The 20,677-nt window shown below is 47.7% G+C and overlaps 1 protein-coding gene across 2 annotated transcripts; it reads right to left on the reverse strand.

Annotated features, from left to right (window-relative positions):
• Positions 1-957: 957 nt before the first annotated feature.
• Positions 958-11,959, reverse strand: Kcne1 (potassium voltage-gated channel subfamily E regulatory subunit 1). 2 transcript variants are annotated; one of them, XM_048803628.1, is made up of 3 exons: positions 11,845-11,937; positions 4,869-5,052; positions 958-3,074 (listed from the first exon to the last, which is right to left on the reverse strand). In XM_048803628.1, exons 2-3 carry the CDS (start codon positions 4,903-4,905, stop codon positions 2,635-2,637), a joined length of 477 nt encoding a protein of 158 aa, XP_048659585.1. In that variant the 5' UTR covers positions 4,906-5,052; positions 11,845-11,937; the 3' UTR covers positions 958-2,634. The 2 variants fall into 2 exon arrangements, with proteins under 2 accessions (XP_048659585.1, XP_048659586.1); XM_048803629.1 differs by lacking the exon at positions 4,869-5,052 and having other exon boundaries at positions 11,845-11,959.
• Positions 11,960-20,677: the final 8,718 nt, after the last annotated feature.

Consider the following 20,677-nt stretch of genomic DNA (forward strand, 5'->3'; position numbering starts at 1 on the left):
GGGGCTGTGACCAGAGGGTCCCTGGCCAAAGACATGCTTGGGGAAGTGCCTACTCCTACCACCATGGCTGGGCAGGGTCCCTTCTCTGATTCTGCTCTTGTTTTCTGTATTAGTCTGTTTTCTGATGCTATAACAAAATACCTGAAGTTGGGTAACATAAGAGACTTATGTAACTCAGTTTTGGAAGCTGAAAGTCCCAAGATCAAGTGGCCTCCTCTGTGTGGCTTCTGGTAGAGGACCCCTTGGCTGTGTCACCTGGTGGGTGCCAGTAGTGCAGTACAGCAGGAGAGATCTCCCGCCAGTCTTGGTCCTTTATAACTCCCCCTTCTTGTGGGAACTAACTAGTTCCCCTGAGAACTACATCAGTCCTTCTGAGGACAGTGTCTCCAGTGAGCTAACCAACCCTCTTCTTCACCAACCACCACACCGAGGACATGGCTTCCAACACTCCAACACTTGGAGGAAACATCACCTCCAAACCACAGCACTTTTTACCTGGAGGGCCCCAGGGCTGGCTGGGTGCTGTTCTTTCTCTTTGAAACACATCATTAATCAGCGATTTGGGGGCAGAATTTAGGTTAAGGTCATTTTTTCTTTTTTGGCTCACATGGTTTTAAAAATTAACTGCCAATAGGTAAAAATCAGATTTCATAGCCTCCCTTACAAAATGGGCACTCCCTTACAAAATGGCGCGTTTGGGGTTGGGGAGGATTCTGGCTTCACTCAGGATTCTGAAAGACTCTGGGACCCAAAGATTCACACATCCAAGGACAGTAGTAACTCAGGCTGACCCAGGCCAGGGTTCTGCCCCCCGGGGGGGGGGGTGCCCCAGGCACTCACAGGGGAGTCCTGTTGATTATGTGCCACAAGGACTGGAACTAGGCAGGGCCACATTTGTCTGAGGATGGTCGCTCATGCTTATGTGCTGCTTCTCGTTTGTTACATCCGGGTTTTTTAAAATTATGTTTTACTTAAATGTTCCATAGTCTCCAGGAAAGCCGAGGCAGGGGAGACTTCAGGATGTCACAGGGCAGAGGACCCCATGCTACAGCTGGAGAAGGCTGACCCCCAGGACACTGCTTCCTCTGTGACTTTCTGAGGAAGATGGCACTAGTGGAGGCCTAGCAGGTACACCCCCTCCATCCATCCCTACCCCAGCTCTTGTCTGCAAGGAAGGGTGTGAGGGTGGCCCTGTCCCTGGGGATGGGAGGGAGGCGCAGCCCAAGTTGCCTAGGGCTGCAATAACCAAGTGCCCCAAGCTGGGGGCTGGACAGACAGGCAGGGTCTGCCTCAAGCTCTGGAAGATTGAAATTGAAGTGTGGGCAGGGCCGGGCGTCCAGTGACACCTGTAGGGGGGATTCTTCCTTGTCCCTCCCCAGCTCTGTCAAGGCCATCCATCCTTGGTGGTCCTTGGCCTTTAGCTGCACGGTTCCAATCTCTGCCTCTGTCACCCCATGGCATTCTCCCTGGGTCTATCCAGGTTTCCCTCTTCTGAGAACTCTAGTCATATTGGATTAGGACCCACTCCAATGACCTCATCTTTCCAAAGGTCACCTTCACAGGTCAGGGGGTGGGTAGGACACCAGTATATCTTTTGGGAGGCCACAAAACAGTCAGTTCATCACCAATGATCCTGCCACCTCGGCCCACGTGTTGCAATGCCCACACCCACTCCTCCCCCTAGGCTCCTCGGGGTAGGGGACACCTCTCCATCCAACTGAGCACCTTCCCCTTGGTATATATTCTGAAGGGGGCATTTTTTCTCCTCTCTCTCAGTCCTATAGGAAGCAGGTTTCCTTCCAGACTGAGACATGTGCATGGGAAATGTGTGTCTGCGTCTGTGACACTGTGTGCTGTGTCTGTGTTTTGGGGAGGGGCACTTGGAGGGCGGATGGGTGGAGGGGAGAGGGGGGAGATGAGAGGGTCATAGGAGGATAGAGCCACAGTCGTGAGCCCAAAAGTGACAGAAACAGAAGGAAACTGAGCTGTGACAAACACAGGAACATGGCGCCCTTGGCGGCAGCCCTGTGAGGTTGGGCATGAGGGGGACACTCACTCTGTGCTTCAACAGAGACCCACGTGGCCCTGGCTGATAGGGGAGTAGAGTTAAGTTCTTTTCGATGAACACCGATTAGAGGGTGGCTCAGGAGGGTGCGAGCTCCTGCTTCAGGGCCAGGCCCAGGCCCCAGACCCTTCTTCCGCCCTCTGAGAGTAGCCTGTTCTTCCCAGACAAAGCTGCTCAACACCTGTCCATGTCCCAGTTGCTGAGAAGGGGGACAAGGACAGTGGAGGGCAGGTCTTTCCTTTCCAAGAATTACCTGGAAACTGCACGCGTCACCTCCCCTTCTCCAGGCCAGACGGAGTCATGTGACCTTGCCAGCAGCCTGGGCCTGTGGGACAGGCCGCCCACACCCCTGGAAGGCCACCGTGTCAGGGATTCTGCAGGATTCGACAAGGCAGCCAGGATTCTGGGGAATAATTGACGGTCTATTTCGATTTTAGAAAAAGAGTGTCATTAATCCACCCTGCACCCCTAAAAGAGCAAAAGAAATCCAATGGCACCCAGACAAAAAGGAATATGAGAAAACTCAGATTGTCGTGGGGGCTTGTCCCGCGCTAACGAGGCTGTGGGGCTCACGGGGAAGGCGGCAGCCCAGGCAGGTGTGCGTTGGGCTGCTCCACGGCCAGCTGGTTCTCGACGACGTAACACGCTCTGCAGCTCTCCAGAACCCGGGCCTGGAAGAGGGCCTTGTCCTTCTCCTGCCAGGAGTCCGACTCGATGTACACGTTGAACGGGTCGTGTGAGTGCTCCAGTTTCTTGGAGCGGATGTAGCTCAGCATGATGCCCAGGGTGAAGAAGCCGAAGAAGCCCAGCACCATGAGGATGTAGAGCGCGGCCAGCTGGCTGTCGTCGCGGGCGGGAGCCCTGCGGGCCAGGCTGGACGCGTTGATGCCCTGTTGAACTAGCTCCCGCCACAGCGTGGTCAGATAGGGCATCACCACCGTGGAATTAGACAGGATCATCTGGGCTTCCAGGTTCCACTGCTGGACCGAGAACTTCCCAGGCAAACTTCCTGAAAGAAAGATGCAACCTGACATCAAGATCCACCGGTCACACCCACGCCCGTGCACACATGGCACAGGAGTCTCTAAAATCTCCGTGACAGAGATGAGCAGACATGCTCCTCAGGCCACAGCGTGTGTCCCTTGGGTCTGCACCGTGCCCTTTGTTGATGGATCAGTTGGTAAGTCAATTCCCTTTATTTCCTTATGCCCCACACAGGTGACCACTGGCCTGAGTTCCATTAGTACGTTTTGTCGTAGATCCTGGATTGTGTATATGTGTGCATTTTAGTTGGCATAAATAGTATTGGGTTCCGTGTCTCAGTGGGTCTCTCTTTTCCTTCACCATTGTGTTTTTATGCATGCTCATGCTGCTCTATGTGAGTGTGCGATCCCTTAAATTCAGCTATTGCACAGACTCTGTGAACACTCACTTCTCTGCTCACCACCCCAGAGATGGACACCTCTGTGACCACAAACTCCATAAACAAAGGAAAGACAAATATCCTTACCTTTGTCCTCTTATGGGCCTGAAAAAAGTCACATTTCATACAACTAGATCCTGGAGACTGAATGACTCGTCAGACTGAGTTACTGTCATGGCGCCCTAGGGAGCAACGAGCAATGGGTGGCTGCTGAGGTTTGAAGTGTTACCCCCAAAGTCCCTCCTTTGGAAATCTGCTCCCCACTGCAACAGTGTTGAGAGGCAGGACGTTTAGGAAGTGGATGTCATGAAGGCAGAGCCAGAACTCATTTGTGGATTGAGGGGTCCTCTCTGGCAGGCTTGCTCTGTCCAACCAAGGGATGCCCTCCACCATGTTTAGGGACAGCACAAGGCCCTCACCACATACTGAGCTCATGCTGGCACCAGAACCTTCCCAGCCTCCAGGATCATGAGCTAAATAAACCTCTATTCTTTATACATTACTCTGTATGCAGTTCTAGCCACAGGAAACAGACCACAGTGGTCTATGGCACCATGGACATCTCTCTAGGGACAGCCTTGTTCATTTGAATGGAACCTACCCCATCCCGTGGAAGCCTTTGGAACGAGCTGTCAGAGTCCACTGAAGCTCCTCTCCAAGAGGCCGGTGGAGCAGCCTGTGCTGTCTTCCCTTTTCTGCCCACTGTCCTCCACTGGAAGGCTTAGCATGGCCGTGTAAGCCTTCCATTGACGCTGCACACCAATATGCCCAGGATGGCTGTCAACCTCAGAAGCCCAGGTCTAGGTCTGCAGAGTAGACCCAGAGCTCTATTTTCATAAAATTGGCTAATTTAAATATAAACACTGAAGCCAGCACCAGGTGAAGACATTTTGCCTCTTTCCAAGGCCCCTCTTGCTCTATCCATCCCTGAAATGTGGACGTACCTTAGAGTCCACTGGTCTTCTCAGTCCACTCTTTCCCTGGATGATCACACCCTCTCCTTCAGGTTCACTCACCTGACCTGGACTCTGGTCTCCCTTCTAGCCAAATCTCCAATGACCCACCAGGGGCCAACCGCATCCTGCCTCAGTAGGCCGAATGGCAATATTATCAACCCCCAAATCTGAGTCACCCTCATGGCAAATCTCATCATCTCAGTGCCCAGGTTGAAGGCCTTCCTCGGTTCTGCACCTTCAGAGGAATGCCTCCTTGTTTGTGTGGACAGAGGCCTTAAATTCCAGGGGCCTCCCTTTGCTCTTCAGCTCCACTGTCACCATGGTGCCCAGACACCATGCCCTTGACCCCTGTGGATCCTGCAAACCTCCTTCATCTTTCTGTGCCTCCAGCTCACATTGGCTCTCCTGAAATTGTGATACTCACGCTTGGCCTGTGAGACTCCTTCATGGTGCCCTCTCATGCTTTCCAATTCAGCTCTCCTTCCTGAAGCCTCCTCTGATGTATGGGGCTAGCTCAGCACCACCCCAGCACGCTCCTTCCCAACTGCATCGCGAAGAGGCTCTCTAGGCCTCTCACTCTGTCCCCCGCAAGATCTTTAGCCTGGTACCTGGCACATAGAACACAAGATCTGCCAGGAAAGTTGTTGAGTGGAAGCCACGGGAACTTAATACCTTTCCCTGAGTGGGGCCTGATTCCTTAAAACCCGCTTAAAATAGTTAATAGATGCCAAGGAGCTGGCTTCAGAGCATGAGCTAACTCCCTTTTCAAGAATGGAAATGATCTCCCACCCCAAACAACCCGAGAGCATGCACAGAGGAGCAGAAAGAGCTGAGGCTTTGGGATGGCCCCTCCAGCCCCAGGTTTGGATCCTGGCCCTGCTACCTCCTGGCCACAGGATCCTGGATGGGTTCCTCAGGTGTGCCTTTCCCCTTGGTAAAAGAGGAAGAAACATCACAGCTATCTGTGGGCTGCTGGATCATTGATACAGCATGATGATCCTACACTGGGCACAAAGTGTGACACTTTGTGGTCCCCAGTATGGGACTGTTTGTTTTTCTACCTCGTTAAGAAATTACAGCCCAAGGATTTGGGGTTTGATGCTAGGCTTCCCCATGGCTGACCACTGCGGCTCTCTTCTTTACTTATGGAGAGACTGGTCTTGAATGAGAAGTGACGATGGCTTGTGACTTTCTGACTGCTAGGCTTCTGAGTTTGTGCACAGAGGCTTATTAGGGGTAGTACAGCTGTGTGGGCTTAGGAGACACCAGTCACTGATTCTTACACAAAGTAGACATTTATCCCTCGTCTGATAACAGATCCAAACTCGATGCTCAACAATTTCTTCTTAAATGACTTGGAGCCACATAAGACTGCATAGAGCCCTACTCCAGAAAAGAACAGGCCTTGAATTGATGATATGTTATTATTTCCAAAAACCCAGAGTGACCACAATTGGCAAATAATTCTGCTACCAATTACTATTAGGAGGTTCTTATAGCTTAATGACCACATGGGAGTAGACTATGGCGGGGGACATTAAGAGCCCAAAATGTTAATTGGTTTAGAACCAATAACTCCACACAGCAAATTAACTCAAGAGTAACTTCTGTATTTAATTCATACTGGTGGATTTACTGAGAAGACTCATTACTTAAAACCAGATGGAATTTTCTGGAGCCCGAGGAAGCAACCAGAAACATCTGCTTTGGAAATCTCCTGGACCTGGGCCTTATTCTAAGGTGGTAGGTTCAAGCTTCAATATGCTTTAGAAGATTGGGTTCAAATGCAGATTACTGGACTCCTCTGCTTCCAGAGTGTCAGGAGGTCCCGGACAGGGCCTGAGAATTTGCATTTCAAACACGTTCACGGGCAGTGGTGCTGTTGCTGGTCAGTGCTGGTCAGGAGACCATGCTTGGTATCCTACTGGAATCCCCTGTGGCACTCCAAGTGCTGCCTGGATCCCACCTCCAGAGACTTGAATGAGGTCCATCTGAATTCCTGCCAGGCAATGGGACTTTTCAAGACCATTCTGCTACGGTTTGAATGTGTCCCTTGAATTGGACACTTAATCCCTAAGACAAAGGTCTTAGAGGTGGGATCTTTAAGAAGTGATTGACTAGCATGGATTCATGCCTTATCTTGGGGGCAGGTTTCTAATAAAAGAATGAGTTTAAGACTCTCTCTCTCCCCCCATATCTATTTCTCTTTCTCATGCCCCACTTCCCTTCTGCCTCCCATCATGGGGTGCATAGAAAAAAGGCTCTCTGCCAAATGTGAATCCCTTGACCTTGGACTTCCCACTTCCAGAACTGAAAGAAACAAACCTCTATTCTTTATATATTACTCAGGCTCAGGTATTCTGTTATAAGAGCACAAAACAGACTGACATCCCTCCAAGTGATCCCCGTTTGCAGCCAAGACAAAGGGCCTCTGGGCTGTGGTGTGGCACCTTAGAAAATTGACCACTCAGTCTTTTGTGCTGCAGAGTACCTGGAAGAATCTTCTAAGAATGCAAAACGTGATTTCACTGCCTAATTTTTTTAATCTCATTTGTTTTCCAGATCTTTCTTATTCTTGTGTACCTTTGATGTCTGAACTGAAGTTTCCTGAGAGAAATTCTGGCCTTCACTGTACCCCCATCTGCCCCCATCCTAATGCACACCGGTAACTTAAGTGATTATTAACCTGTCAGAGCTTTATGACAGACCAGAAACAACTACTTTTCAGAAAGCAACTCTGCAGTAAAAAAAAAAAATAAATCTTTTCTTTCTTATATTTATCACATTGCTTTTGCTAAATGCCCTCTGTACCCCAAAGCCTGCAGGCTGAGTCACTGAGGTATTTGTGTAATGTGTCTTCAAATGAGCTGGGCAATGTCATCCTAACAGTCAGCATGGTGTAAATGACACAGAAGCCAATCTGCCTGCCATTAGGGAGAGCTTGTGTCTGATTCTCCAAGTTCACACTCCATATAATGTCAAAGCCATGGCCCTGGAATCAGACTGCTGCACTCAAATGAATCTGGAGAGTGACTAATCCAACAGTCTTATAAGGCAGGGCTCCATAGAGGAGAGAGCGCTTGCCCAAGGTCATCTCTCTTATCAAAGATACGTGTGAAATCTAATATGTTGGGTCTTGATTCACATTTTATTTGTATAGAAAAAGGAGTACCTAAAACCTTGTAGAAAGGGGACAGACTAGTTAGGCTCAGAGTAACTGAGAAATCAGCCACTTTATCAGGTGAAATTGGATCTCATAATTGAATATTCCCATGGGCAGACAGGGGAGGCCTGGATGTCAGAGCCAGATACCTAAATATGCCACCTGCAGTTGTCCCATGCCCACCCCTCCACACCCCAGCCCCAGCCCCCAGAGAGAACCATGGCTTGTATAACTTGCACAGTGAGTAAGGGGCTTGCCGCCCTTCCTGGTGGGTGGTAATCGCAACAGGAGCCAGGGATGTCCAGCTCCATGCAAATCCAGCTGGATGCTCAGCCTGTGCTGAATATTCTCAAACTGGGTCTTGTTGGGTCCAGAAAGAGGCGAATTTCTACAAGTTTCTGCATCTGCCTAGTTTGAAGGCATGGGCACAGCTCCAATCAAGAGAGTGTACTTTTGTTGTTATTATTCCTTTTCTTAAATCATGGGCCCAGAGCTGCTGGTGTGCTTGAGATCACTCAGAACACAGGGCTCTGGGCAGCTGCACTGAACCAACAAGCTGCAACGGAGCCCACGTGGACACTCGGGGTGAAGGGGGCAGGGGTGTGGCCTTGCTGTTTCCAGCATGTATCACCTACATGTACACATTTCTCCCACATGTTCTGGCTTGGTCGCCTATCAGTACTGATAACAGCCTAGAAGTTTCCAGAACAGAAGTGGCAACTGTCCTTTTTTTAAGCACATACTGCCTGGGTGGGGCTTCCATGGCTGATTCCCAGCCTTCTTCCAGGAGTGCTAGATTCTGTGGGCAGGCAGGGGAGGCCTGGATGTCAGAGCCAGAGAGAACTCAGGGATCCGATGTGCAGCCCTGCTCAGTCCTGGGTGAAACACACAGTCCCTCCTAGGTAGAACAGGAACAGCATTCCTGAAGGGTTTCCTCGAAAGAGCAGTCTTAAGTAAGACTGAAAGACCCAGCTTTGAGATCATTTTGCTATGGGCCAGGCTATATGGGCAACGACAGACAGACTCCATTTTGCCCTGAGACTCCACGTCATGTAAGACGTGCTTCTCCCATGGAAAACCCCACCTCTGTACCCATCTACAGTTCTTAGCGTGTTTGGCAACACAAAGTGATAATTCTTATACAATGTAAAAATGTTCTCTCTTTGGTTCCCGTTTTTCTTGGACAAGGTACCCTGTCAGAGATATTAGTAAAGAATTAAAGTACAAATTCGTTAACTTGTACACAACTAGGGACTTTGTGGCCCACTCCCTTTTCTGCTTATGATTTTAGATCTCATGACATTTGCTTATGGTTTTGATTTATAGCAACAGCAACTTATGCTTTAATATGGGTTTGGACTATAAAAGGTGTACTCAAACCCCAGGAGGGGGTTGAAGGGTGTAGACTTGCAGGCTACCCCTTGACCCGCCAGCTGGTGGATTCGTACCACTGGCTGGTGAATAAAGTTTCCATCTCCTGCTTTAAGATTGACTCTGTGATTTATTGCAATCTCACCTTAACAATTTGGCCTTGGATTGAGGAAGCAGAATGAGGGTAAAAAGCAACTATGGATAAGCCTAATTTGTGTGAATATGATCTTATCTGAGTCAAGAATTCGGAGTCCACTTTTCTTGGAAGCAACTGTTCATTGTTTTGTCTTTATCACAACCTTATGTCTGAATTCTAGAAACATGCTGTACTTATCTCCTCGTAGGAAAGAAGATACCCAGGGCCACCAGGGTCTTCCAGACAGGGACTGGTGTCTTTGTGTTCCAGCCTTCCCTTCTCCCTGGAGTCATAGGGTCTCTAGGGCGGCCAGGGTCTCTCAAGGGATTAGGAGTGAACCATGAAGAGGCACAGAATCACACAATCAATGTCACAGAAATCAGTGTCCACATGGATGAGAAAGGTGTTTTCTGCCACCACCTGGCTGGGCATGGGCTGTGGCCCTTGAGTCTCTCTCTATTACCAGGAGCCTCCCAGACCTCTTCCTGGGTGATAGACAGGGAGCTTGGAGTTTGAGGAATGGAAAACAAGGAATGCCCAGGAAGTTCAGCCAGGGCACCAATGAGAGGGACCCAGGCAGCCTCCATATGGGAAGAGAGTAAGCACTCTAGGCAGAGAATGGATGACAGCTAAAATCACTTATAAGGAGGACAGACAGAAATCTTATGTTCAGTTAAATAAATAAATCCAGGGAGCCCCACCTTCCTCATTTGAAAAGTGGGAATAATAAAATCTAACCTGATTACATATGGCAGGTTTTGTGCAACATAAAAAAATTCCACCACCTCTTCCTTTTGCCCGCCAAAATTCTAATCTGCTTGTTAGAATTCTGCTTGTCCTTGGAAAGCCTGCTTCTAAGTCAAACTATAAGTGAACCCCATTTAGACTCCCCTCCCTGCTTTGGCCCCTCACAGAGCCTGGTTTTCCCACAACACTGATCATATTCTAACTTGTATTGGAATAATTTTTAGATGTGTTTGGGCATTTCCTTCTGGGAGCCTGAAGATCAGACTCTCTTGTTCACGTATGCCCCCCACCCCAGCACCCAGAATATTTCAATAAGGGTTTGCTGAGTTAAATGGGAATGCAAAAGTAGATTCAATACCACTACAGTGGGAATGAGAGGGTGGTTAATTTGTAAAGTACAGTATACTCTGGAAATAGACTATAGGGTAGTCACAAGAAAACTTCTCACAATGCAGTTTGCTTTGCATGTGAAAATGTATAATATTAAAATGTATAATATTTATTTCTTCATATTATTATTTATTTTGCATATTAAAATTTATATTATCCATATAGTCACATATATATCTGCAATCCACCTTATTCCTAAAGAAGTTTGAGGCAGTCAGAAATTGGTGATGGTAGAATACAATTTTCATCCCCACCCCAGTAACTCTTACCTTACTTTCCTTTTCTTTTTTCCGTAGTATTTATCACCTGCTATATAAATATAGTTTTCTTAATTATTATGTCTGTTGTTTGATGTTTGTCTTTCTCATCAAAATATAAGCTTTTGAGGACACGGATCTTTGCAGGCATTGTTCCTCATTTTCTCCCCAGTGACTAGAACAGAGACTAGCATATGGTGGGGGTGCAATAAACATTCATCAAATGCAGGCATGCATGAATGCATACGGGTTCCTTTCAACTACCACAATGACCCAAACTGTGCGGGGAACTGTCTCATCCTCAGTAACTTAAAGTGAATCATCGAGTCCCTCTGAGATCTTCAAAGTGCACCTTATTTTTAAAAGGATTCCCTTTCTGAGCACCTGTCTTAGGCAAGCCACACCTCTGATCTTAAGACTGTCATCTGGGGACACACAAAGGCCTTTCTCAGACAGACCTTGGCTGCTCTGATGGACAGCACCCAACACAGCGGAGAAGGCAGAAAGAAGGCTTTGACCCCGAGTCACAGCTGCCTAGAAACTTACTCTTCACACCACCACAGGTGAGCTCTGCAAAGTTCCCATCACCCTAACCATAAATGACAGCTACAGTTACCTACAGGGTCTTCCTTAATGGAGCTGGGAGCTCTTAATCTAAATGTGGACTCAAGTGAGCTATCAACTCGCATGCAGCAATCTGAAAAACCCGGAGGGCCATGGATCATGTTAATGCATCAGACACCTACATACATGGGGCTCTTTGGTCAGCTTTCTTCTAAAAATTCTCAGTTGTCCCCATCACAACCATCAAGGTCGGCAGATATCAGTCATGCTCTCTGTGCTCCATGCCTTTTCCCCTGAGAGAACCTTCCCAGTCCAATAAGTAATCAAATAAAGTAAATTTAAAAGTTTCTTCCTTTGAGGTCGCTATGTATTCAAGTATTGCTGAGCTGGAGGCCTCTCTTTGAAACAAAGTGAGGATTGGGATGGTGGGTGGTTTTAATTTTCTTTTGATGCTTTTAGGTATTTTCCAAATTTTCTACAAGAATGCCTATAACTTTATAATTATGGAAAAAATGTTTGTTGCTCTACGGTGGTGACATGTTTTCCTATGCCTTTGTTTTATAAGTAAGTGAAGACAGGCGGAGAGAAAGGAAGGGAGTGAGAGGCTGAACCGGGCATTGAATCTCCCACTGCAGAGATCCGGACGCCTCCGGCCTGGGGCACGAGCTGTGAGTCCCGGGACTGAGACGAAGTCCAGGGAGCCCCGGTGGGGTCCCCACTAAGACATCTGCGCACGGAGAGAAGTGCCGGGAGGCAGGAACCCCTGACTTACCCGGGTCTGAGGCGCCAGAGAGCTGGGCGTGAGCCGAGTCCGCGCTTGGACCGAGTGCCGGGTCCCGGACTGGCGAGCCTGGGGGTGGCTCCCAGTAGGGCCAGCGCGGCGGGGCGGGCGGGGCCTCCCGAGCCGGAGGGCATCCAGCGAGCTCCGCCCCGCAGAGTCAGGGATCCGCGGGCGACCCCAGCCCAGCCCCGCGCAGCCCAGCTTTCTGCACCCTGCGCCCCAGCCCAACGCCGCGGTGCGCGGGGATCGCACGGGGTAGGCTCAGGGCTGGCAGAAAGTCTGCAGAATCCAGAGATAGACGGAAAGATCTTCCTAGTGTGGGAGTTTGGGATTAGCAGGGAAGAAGCCGCCACAGCCAAGAAAAATGCCCCCTGGATGACCCCCATCCACACACCACCAGCCGCGCGCCTGGAAAAACACCTCTTCACGCGTCTCCGAACGGAATCGCTCAAAGATCGCTCAGAACCCCGCCAGACTCCTTTTAGCTTTATCCTGCAACCCCAGTTGTGGCTTTGAACCCATTCAGCAAACATCCATTGAGCACCTACTTACTGGGTGCCTGGCTCTGAGCTGAGGATGGGCAGAGTCCCAACGCGACAGCCAGTCGTGGAGGCGCCCAAGCCCGGGCTCCACACTCCTAAGTCCTCGGGGCGGTGGGAACAGCCCTTATGTCAGCGAAGGGGCAAACCGTGCAATGGTGCAGGTGAGCTCCTGGCAATTTCACGGGAGAAGCCCGGGCTTGACAGGCCACAGTGAGAAGGCAGTCCCCCAATGATGCCCGATGCCCATTGCAGCGCGGGAATAAGGACCCGGCTCAAGGTCTGCAGGCGGGTGTCGGAGGCAGGTTTCTGATGTAGAGCTGGAAGCCAGTCTAAGGTCACTGCCCCAGGGTCTTCCTCAGCGAGTCACTTTTCCCTGGGCCTCCTCCTAGGAGGGCAATCCGAGGCTCTCCAATTGGAGGGGTCTGCCTGTGTGGCGCTGTGGGACCCTGCCTTCTGCAGATCTGGCAGTCTCTCCACGAGGGTGGGAATATAAACCCACGAAGCCACTTGGGAAAGTCTTAAAATGCACATAGCCTTGGACATGAATTGTACTCTGGCAAAACTATTCCATGGAAAGAATTTTAGAAAAGAAAATTTTGGAACTACAGAAGAGCTTTATGTAAAGTTTCTTTGCAGTTTTACTTATAATAACTAGAATTTAATGTCTAAAAAGAGAAAATGGTGAATTAAATTATGGTGCATATGATAGGATGCCATTCTACATAGTGAAATATTATATGTAGTTATTAAGGTAATGTTTACCTATAATTGGTTACAGCATGGGGATTTTTTTAAATTATTTTTTTTAATTGTAGATGGACACAATATATTTATTTATTTATTTTTATGTGGTGCTGAGGATCTAACCTGTGTGAGGCAATTGCTTTAACACTGAGCTACAGCCCCAGCCCCAACATGGGGATCTTTATATTACAACATTATAAGAAAAATACAAAGCCCTAAACTGTACATATGGGATCCTAGAACACCTTTTCAAAAGAGAGTGAAGAAACACACCACCATTTTTTAATGTTATCCATTAGTGGTGGGCTCATTCAGGGTTTATTGTATGTATGCTGTTATGTTTTAATTTTAATTTATTTATTTATTTATTTATTTATTTATTTATTTATTTTGGTACTGGGGATTGAACCCAAGAGTGCTGAGCCACATCTGCAGCCCTTTTGTAAAAAAAAATATCTTATTCAGAGACAGGGTCTCCCTGAGTTGCTAGATAGGGCCTCACTAGGTTGTTGAGGTTGGCCTTGAACTTGTGATCCTCCTGCTTCAGCCTCCCAAGCCACTGGGATAACAGGCATGAGCCACGGGGTTAGGCTGTTTTCACTTTTTAACAACTTTCTATACTTTTATGTTGGGAAAGAGAGGGGAAAAAAAATGACCTTTGTCTGAGAATTCCCTGGATTCTCTCTCCTCTCAAGGTCATGTTGTATGTATGCAGTGTCCTCCTGCCCACCTGTCCACATACGACTCCACCAGGAGGAAACATGGGAAGGCATGAAGTCAAGTGTTGGTCCTACCAAACATCTAGTGCAACCCTTTTACTCCCAGTCCAAGTTGACATGCCAGAGCACCCCGACCAGCTGCCTCCATCGCCCTCATCCCGAGGCCGCTCAGCGGCTGTTGTGAAGACAGTGCGAGGGGGTGTGTTCTTTCCATCCCCCGTAGGAAGAATTATTTTGTTATTATGTCATTTCCTGTTTGTCATGGTGAGGCACGATTACAGGTGACAGTGTATATACCCTGCCCTTGCTGAACTTGGAATGTCTTCCTCTCATCCCTTCTTCTTTCCTCCTTCTTCTCTTATTCCTCTTTCTTTCTCACTGCTTCCCATTATACAGGTATGATTGATCTTCACATGTTGCTATTAACAGAATCACAGCCTGCAAAGGCCTTGAGGTGCTCTCTCTCTCTCTCTCTCTCTCTCTCTCTCCTTCCCCCACTTCCTTCTCTTTCTTTCTTCTTGGTGCCTTTACTAGAGGGGTGGCAAACACAGCCCCTGCTCCTCTTCGTGGGTTTCCATTCACCTCCCACCTCAGAGCACTTAACCCCAAAGCCTACACGCCAACCATTTCTCATTCTCTCTTAGGAAAATCTCAAATCTTAATTTAGAACTTGGACATCTTCCTTTGGATCCTAACTTTGCTCTTTGCTACTGAGTAAGATAGGCTCAATCTATCACCAAAACAGTCGGGTCTTCAGTGTAACCCACGTGCAGTGCAGGATCATGCAGACTTTCTTGACTGCTCTCAACTCCAGACGTCCCTGTGTTGGGCTGGGGCAGGTCCTTACCCTTTGGCCCCTCTGGTTGGCTATATTAGGCAGCTTTCCATGACCTGAGATGATCAGCTTACAAAGATTGACACCTTATTTCATCTCAGTTTTAGAGGTTTTGATCAAACTATTGGTTGACCCCATTGCTTTGGACCTGTGGCAGTACATCACAGAGGGGACTCATGGCAGAGCAAAACTCATCCTGTGATTAGTAAGCAAAACAGAGGGAAAAGGGAGCTCCATCCCCACTACCTCCTCAAAGGCATGTTTGCAGTGTCTCAAGAACCTCCTGCTAGAGGCCCCACCTCTTAAATAAGTTTCTGCCACCTTTAAATAGTACCAAGGTGGGAACCGAGTCTTCAGTTCATGGGCCTTTAGGGGACATCTAAGGTCCTAATCATAGCATTGCCTTTTGGCCCCTCTACCTATGGCTCCCACTATCCTCCCATGGACTATTCTCATTGCCCTGGGGTTTCTGGGTCTTCAATGAGAAACACTTCCAAGGCAAAGACCTTTCTTTAGCACCCAGAATAAGCTGGTGCAGTAACACGCTAATATTATTGCTTCCCCAGGAGGAAGACAAAGGGGAAGAAGGTCCGAAAGTCCCTGTCCTGCCCTCTGGTGACAAGCGATGGGTGAGAAAGAAGGGAGAGAGCCCCACCCCGCCTCCTGGGCAGTCTCCCCACAGTTCCTTTGCCAGCCACGTGGAGGTCTTGACAAGTCTTCTCCGATGGCCCCTGGGTGCTCTCTGGTCGCATCTGCCTCCCTTCTGTGACTATCTTCCTGTAGAATCCCTCAGTCACTGAAGACCTGCCTCAGTTTCCCGCAGGGCTCCTCTGGCTGGGAGTCCTACCTGTTAAGGCATCCTTCCCCAACAAATGAGCAAGGTCAAAGCATTTCAAGGAGACATGCATCCTCAGATACAAAAAGGTCCTTTGTTGACAGTCTCCTAAGACCCCCAGAGGACTGCTCTGGCTCCAGAAAGAAACCACCTCCCCCTGCAGGGCCCTGCTATTCTGGTCACCATCACCGGGCTACCCCAGCAGAGCTGCTAGGTCAGCGGGACAGGTGCCTCTACAGACCCTTCAAGGGGGTCTTCTCTCTGCTTACACCCTTCCGAGCCACAAGCTGTTGATCTCCTCCAAACAGGGCCCAGCAGTCATGCAAACCTCAGCCCCACACAGGGGTCCGGGATAGAAACCTCTGAGCCATTAGGAATACAGTCTCTTTGCTTACTTAATTTTGAATTAATTTTAAGATTAAAAAATCAAAAGATCTCGTATGAAATGTCCAACTTTCTGGTTTCAATTACAAAAACTCAGGGGAGCTAGGAAGGCTATGCCTACCTTCGGCAGGACAACAAATAGGTGATGGGAATCTCTGCAGTAAAATGCACACGAGAGAGGTTACCAGAGATCCTGCACCTCGCATTCTCCCCAGCAAGGACCCTAACAGCCTCCAGTGGATGAATGTCCTGCAGGGGTCTGTAGGTCCTGAATTTATCACTCTGTTCCAGGCCCTTCCTTTCTAGGACCTGCCTTCCCACATCTTCCTTTGGCTCCTAACTTTGCATGTGTTTGCTCCTTCACACTTTGTGTACCTGAGGATGCATTTCCACTTGAAATGCTTTGACCTTGCTCATTTTTTGTGTTGCAAGTGCATTGGGCTGTCTCAGATATGTATGCTCTGTTTATCATTTTAGAGCAGTGGTTATTAATTTTTTCAGATTCTTCTTGGGAACTTGAAAACTATAACTCTTCTTCTCTCCCCTCCCAAATGCATACATGTTCGACATTTCACCCACAATGCAAAGGATTTATAGATCCCTGGCACTCTAGGTGATTTGTAGCTGCCACATGAGAAATTGTTGATTTAGGGTAAGAACTACCTTTTCTATTAACCTATGGAGTCCCAAGTTTTCAATTCTGTGAACATATTAATTATTTCACATTTAACATTTATTGTTCAATTTAAGTTTTTATAGAGATGATGGGACAAATTGGGTTAAAAGAACTTAACTGTTTACCATCAATTCTATGAGTCTTTACTGTGCACTGGGCTCAACAAAAGCCACTGAATGTTGCCCAACTGATGGACAGTAAGGCATCCATTAAAATAGTCATTTAATAGCCAATGAATATATGAAAAAATGTTCAGCATCTTTAGCAGTCAGGGAAATGCAAATCAAAATTATACTGAGATTACATCTCTCTCCAGTTAGATTGGCAATTATCAAGAGTACAAGTAGTAATGATGGTGGTGAGGCTGCAGGGGAAACATACACTTACACACTGTTGGTGGGATTGCAAATTAGTACAACCACTATGGAAATCAGTATTGAGGTTCCTTCAAGAGACTAGGGATGGATCCACCATATGACCCTCTGTACAACTCAGTATTTTTCTAAAGGAACTAAAGTGCATACCCCTGGGTATAGCAGCACAATTCACAAAAACCAAGTTAGGGACCCAGCCTAGGTATCCATTAACAGATGACTGGAAAAAGAAAATGTGTCACGTAGACACTATGGAATTTTATTGGGCCATAAAGAAAAGTCAAATGATGTCATCTGCAAGAAAATGGATGGAATTGGAGACCATGGTGTTGAATGCTATAAGCCAGACTCAGAAAGTCAAGGGTTGTATCATATGTGGAAGCTAGAGAGAAGAAAAAAAAAATTTAAGGGCTTTCACAAGAATAGAAGGAAGACTAGTAGGACTGAGGAAAGGGATCAGGAGATCAGAAGAGGGGAGGGGAAAAGAGGTCCAGGGGAATGAAATCGATCAAATTATGCTATGTACAGATATGTCTCGACAACCCCACTATTACGTATGATCATAATGCAGAAACAAAGAAGAGTTATTTAAGCTGCCTCTGCCCAGACTGGGGGCATGTGCACTGATTCACAGCACCCTTAAGCCGCAGGAGGAAGACAGCTGCCCTTCTGTTTGGTAAATAACCATAGTTATGTTACAAAAAACACACATTCAATTAATAGAATTTCTCCAAAAGAAATATCAGAGTTCCCACCCCCTCTGCCTGTTCCACCCCCCTTTGTCCCCGAATAATGTGCTGATAGGAACATGGATACATTTATTACAGTGTGGAATGTTATTCCTGGGTAGGAAAGAACACTAAATCTGCTCACATGATGTTTGACATTTGAATATAAATATTGTCATTAAGGTTTTTTAAACCTCAATCCATCCAGTTTGCACAGACATAGGTACAATCCTTTTCAACATTGTGGATTGAAAGTCAAAAAGGTAACCATGCTGGGTGTTTTCCCCAGCCATGGAGTGAGGCAATGCAGGAGTGAGATTAGCATCTGGTCACTTCCTGGCCTGCCTGATACTGCTTGGTGCACCTCCAACTCCTGAGGACACAGAAGCTCTTCTGTGGTTGAAGTCCCTGAAGTGGAAGGACATGGGCAACTCCGCATTTAAAACTGGTGTAGGAGGCCTTTCTGGGAAAGTGTGCCAAGGTCACTTTGTAGAAACAGAATTGTCCACCATCATTGTCATGATTTCTGTGTGATTTTGACCAGGACCTTAAACCTGGAAATCTGGATGGATGGATGTGGGTTGGTGTGTGGGCTTCCCACATCTCTTGAATGAGTAAGCGCATAAAACAGGTGGAATCCAACATGATTGGGAGCAAGAGAGGGAATGAATTCAAATGAAGTCTTTAGAAAAGCCAATTTTAAAAAACATAGTATAGGATTTGTCTCAAGAGAAAAGATTTTAATCACAACCTTGATCTTCAAACTGAATCCTTATTCTAAGTAACATTCGGACCTGAACTCAAGAGTGCTTTGCTTAAAATTTTTCTCAAATAAATCTGTGCCTTAATCAGTTTAACTCACTATTTACTCAATTCCTGTATGGATGGTGTCTAGGGCATGGAATCAGGTTGGTTCAGATTTGCCCTCCTTGCAGGGTAGAGCTAAAACACAGCCCTGTCCTCTCACCAATCTACCCATCAACCAATACCCATGGAGAATTCCTGGCAGAAGTGACCGTCTCTCCATGATGGGAACCACTGTGCACTCTACCACGGCACTGGGGTGGCCCATGCGACCGCCTTCGGTCCCCCGGTGCCCTCAGAACTGTTTTCTCTTTTCATTTCTGAGGCCCCACCAAAGGCCAGCCTAGATCAGCTTCTGCCAGGAATCTATAAGAGCGTCTAAGCTGATCTGCTGCTCCAACCTGACCCTCTCCCTTCTGACCTTGGGGGGTCCACACTTCATCTCCTGCCATGTGTCAGTCATCGACAGCCATGTCAGCTCCCCTCCCGACCTTCAGCCTCCCAAAGGTCAGTTTCTACCAACTGATTTACCTAAAGTCCTCTACCATGACCAGCGAGGACCCTGGCACGTGGGAAGGCTTCACAGGCAATTCTGAAGTGGAAGACTGGTTACTTGTCTACCCATGACTTTGGGACACCTCTTTCTAGAACAATCCTAGACCATCGTGTACCACCAAGTGGTGCCAGAGGACAAAAGAGCTTCAGTGAACTCTGTTGGGTCAAGTTGAATTCAGGAGTCTGTTGGAGCATGGAAGTCTGGACTAGAAAGAAAAGCAGGAAGAATAAGTGTGAATGACGGTATCTAAATTAAAATCTGTTGTCATGACAGCAAATCAGACCCTTTCTCCTCTGATAGTGTTGTTTTGGAGGTCACAAAATGCCCAAGGAATCATTAGCATTGAGTAACTGAACAAGGAAATTGTTCACTCTGTTTCTCTTGGCAGCAACAGTGACCCAAAGACGAAAATAAGACAGGGTCTGGAGCCCCTCGTGGGGTTCCAGGCTCCGTGGCTAGCCATCCTTTTAACCGAACCTGAGCCGGGGGACCCAATTTCTAGTTTTGTTCACTTTTCCCTCGCTCGGTGTGATAAGAATACCTGCTCTATTGGGCTCACACACAGTGTCAGGTAGACTGTGTGATGAAATAAAATAGCCTTTTAAAATCCCTGCACAATAAGGCAGCTAACTGTACATAAGAAAGACAGGGGAGAACATTCTGGACAAGAAAGCCCAATAAATTCATGCTTTGATCCATCTTTCAGCTCTGAAGGCAAAGAAAGCCATAACAAACAGATAAAGTACAAAACTAGACACGTCTAGTTCAAACAAGCAGAAAATAGACAACTGGAAGACTCTGCCCCACGGGGCTCTTTGTCTAAATCGGGCAGGGAGCTTGGCCCTTGCAGGCCAAATTCAGGGTGCCCCCCAGATTGCAGACAGGAGCCAAGCACATAAGGAAGCCAAGCGCATATTTAGGCACAGAGTCAGGAACTGGGGTGGGGGACCTGAAAAGAGAAATAGTGCCTCACCACTGCCTGGAGACCAAGATTTAGGAAAAACGAGGGTCTACAGGGTGGGGCTGGAGACCCAGCCCCCAGCCAAGCCTCACCTGTGCATACTTAGCCAAGTTTTACTATGGGGCAGCTTCCCATGGGGGCAGAAACCCCAATGCTGCTATAGAATCTGGTTCAGGACAGAATCTCAGAGTCCCAGTGGAAGCTATCACAAAATGATGGTCAGGCTGTCTGGGAGAGGCAGCTGGGCATCTATAGGACAAGAAAAAACACACACACACACACACACACAACTCACTCAAAATGAGCCTAAAAACCAAAATTCTAAAACATGACAACATCTAATACTAAGAGCAGCTGATAATGCTTTTCTCATTTTCTGAGGTTGGCATACACTAATATCAAGTCATAGGAAGAGAGGAACAAAATGGAAATCAGAGGACAGCGTCACTCCTGAAAGTAGAATAGAATTTTGGATAAAATATTAGGAAATTGAATCCAGTAATTCTAATATAAAAACTACATCATACTCTGGAAAATGGATGTTAATTCATAAAGGGAAGGGGGAGGCATGGGTAAAATGGAGGAGCTTTGATTGGGCAAAGGGGAGGGAGGGCTGGGGAGAGGGCATGGGGCAGGAAAGATGGGGGAATGGGAAGGACATCATTA

Source organism: Marmota marmota, unplaced genomic scaffold, assembly GCF_001458135.2.
Source record: "Marmota marmota marmota unplaced genomic scaffold, marMar, whole genome shotgun sequence".
NCBI lineage: Eukaryota > Metazoa > Chordata > Mammalia > Rodentia > Sciuridae > Marmota > Marmota marmota.

Coding starts and splice junctions, on each gene's coding strand:
- Kcne1 (XM_048803628.1), bottom strand. CDS start 4,905: ATGAGAGGGCACCATGAAGGAGTCTCACAGGCCAAGC. Junction 3,075..4,868: donor AGGAGTCTCACAGGCCAAGC/GTGAGTATCACA, acceptor TCTTTCTTTCAG/GAAGTTTGCCTGGGAAGTTC.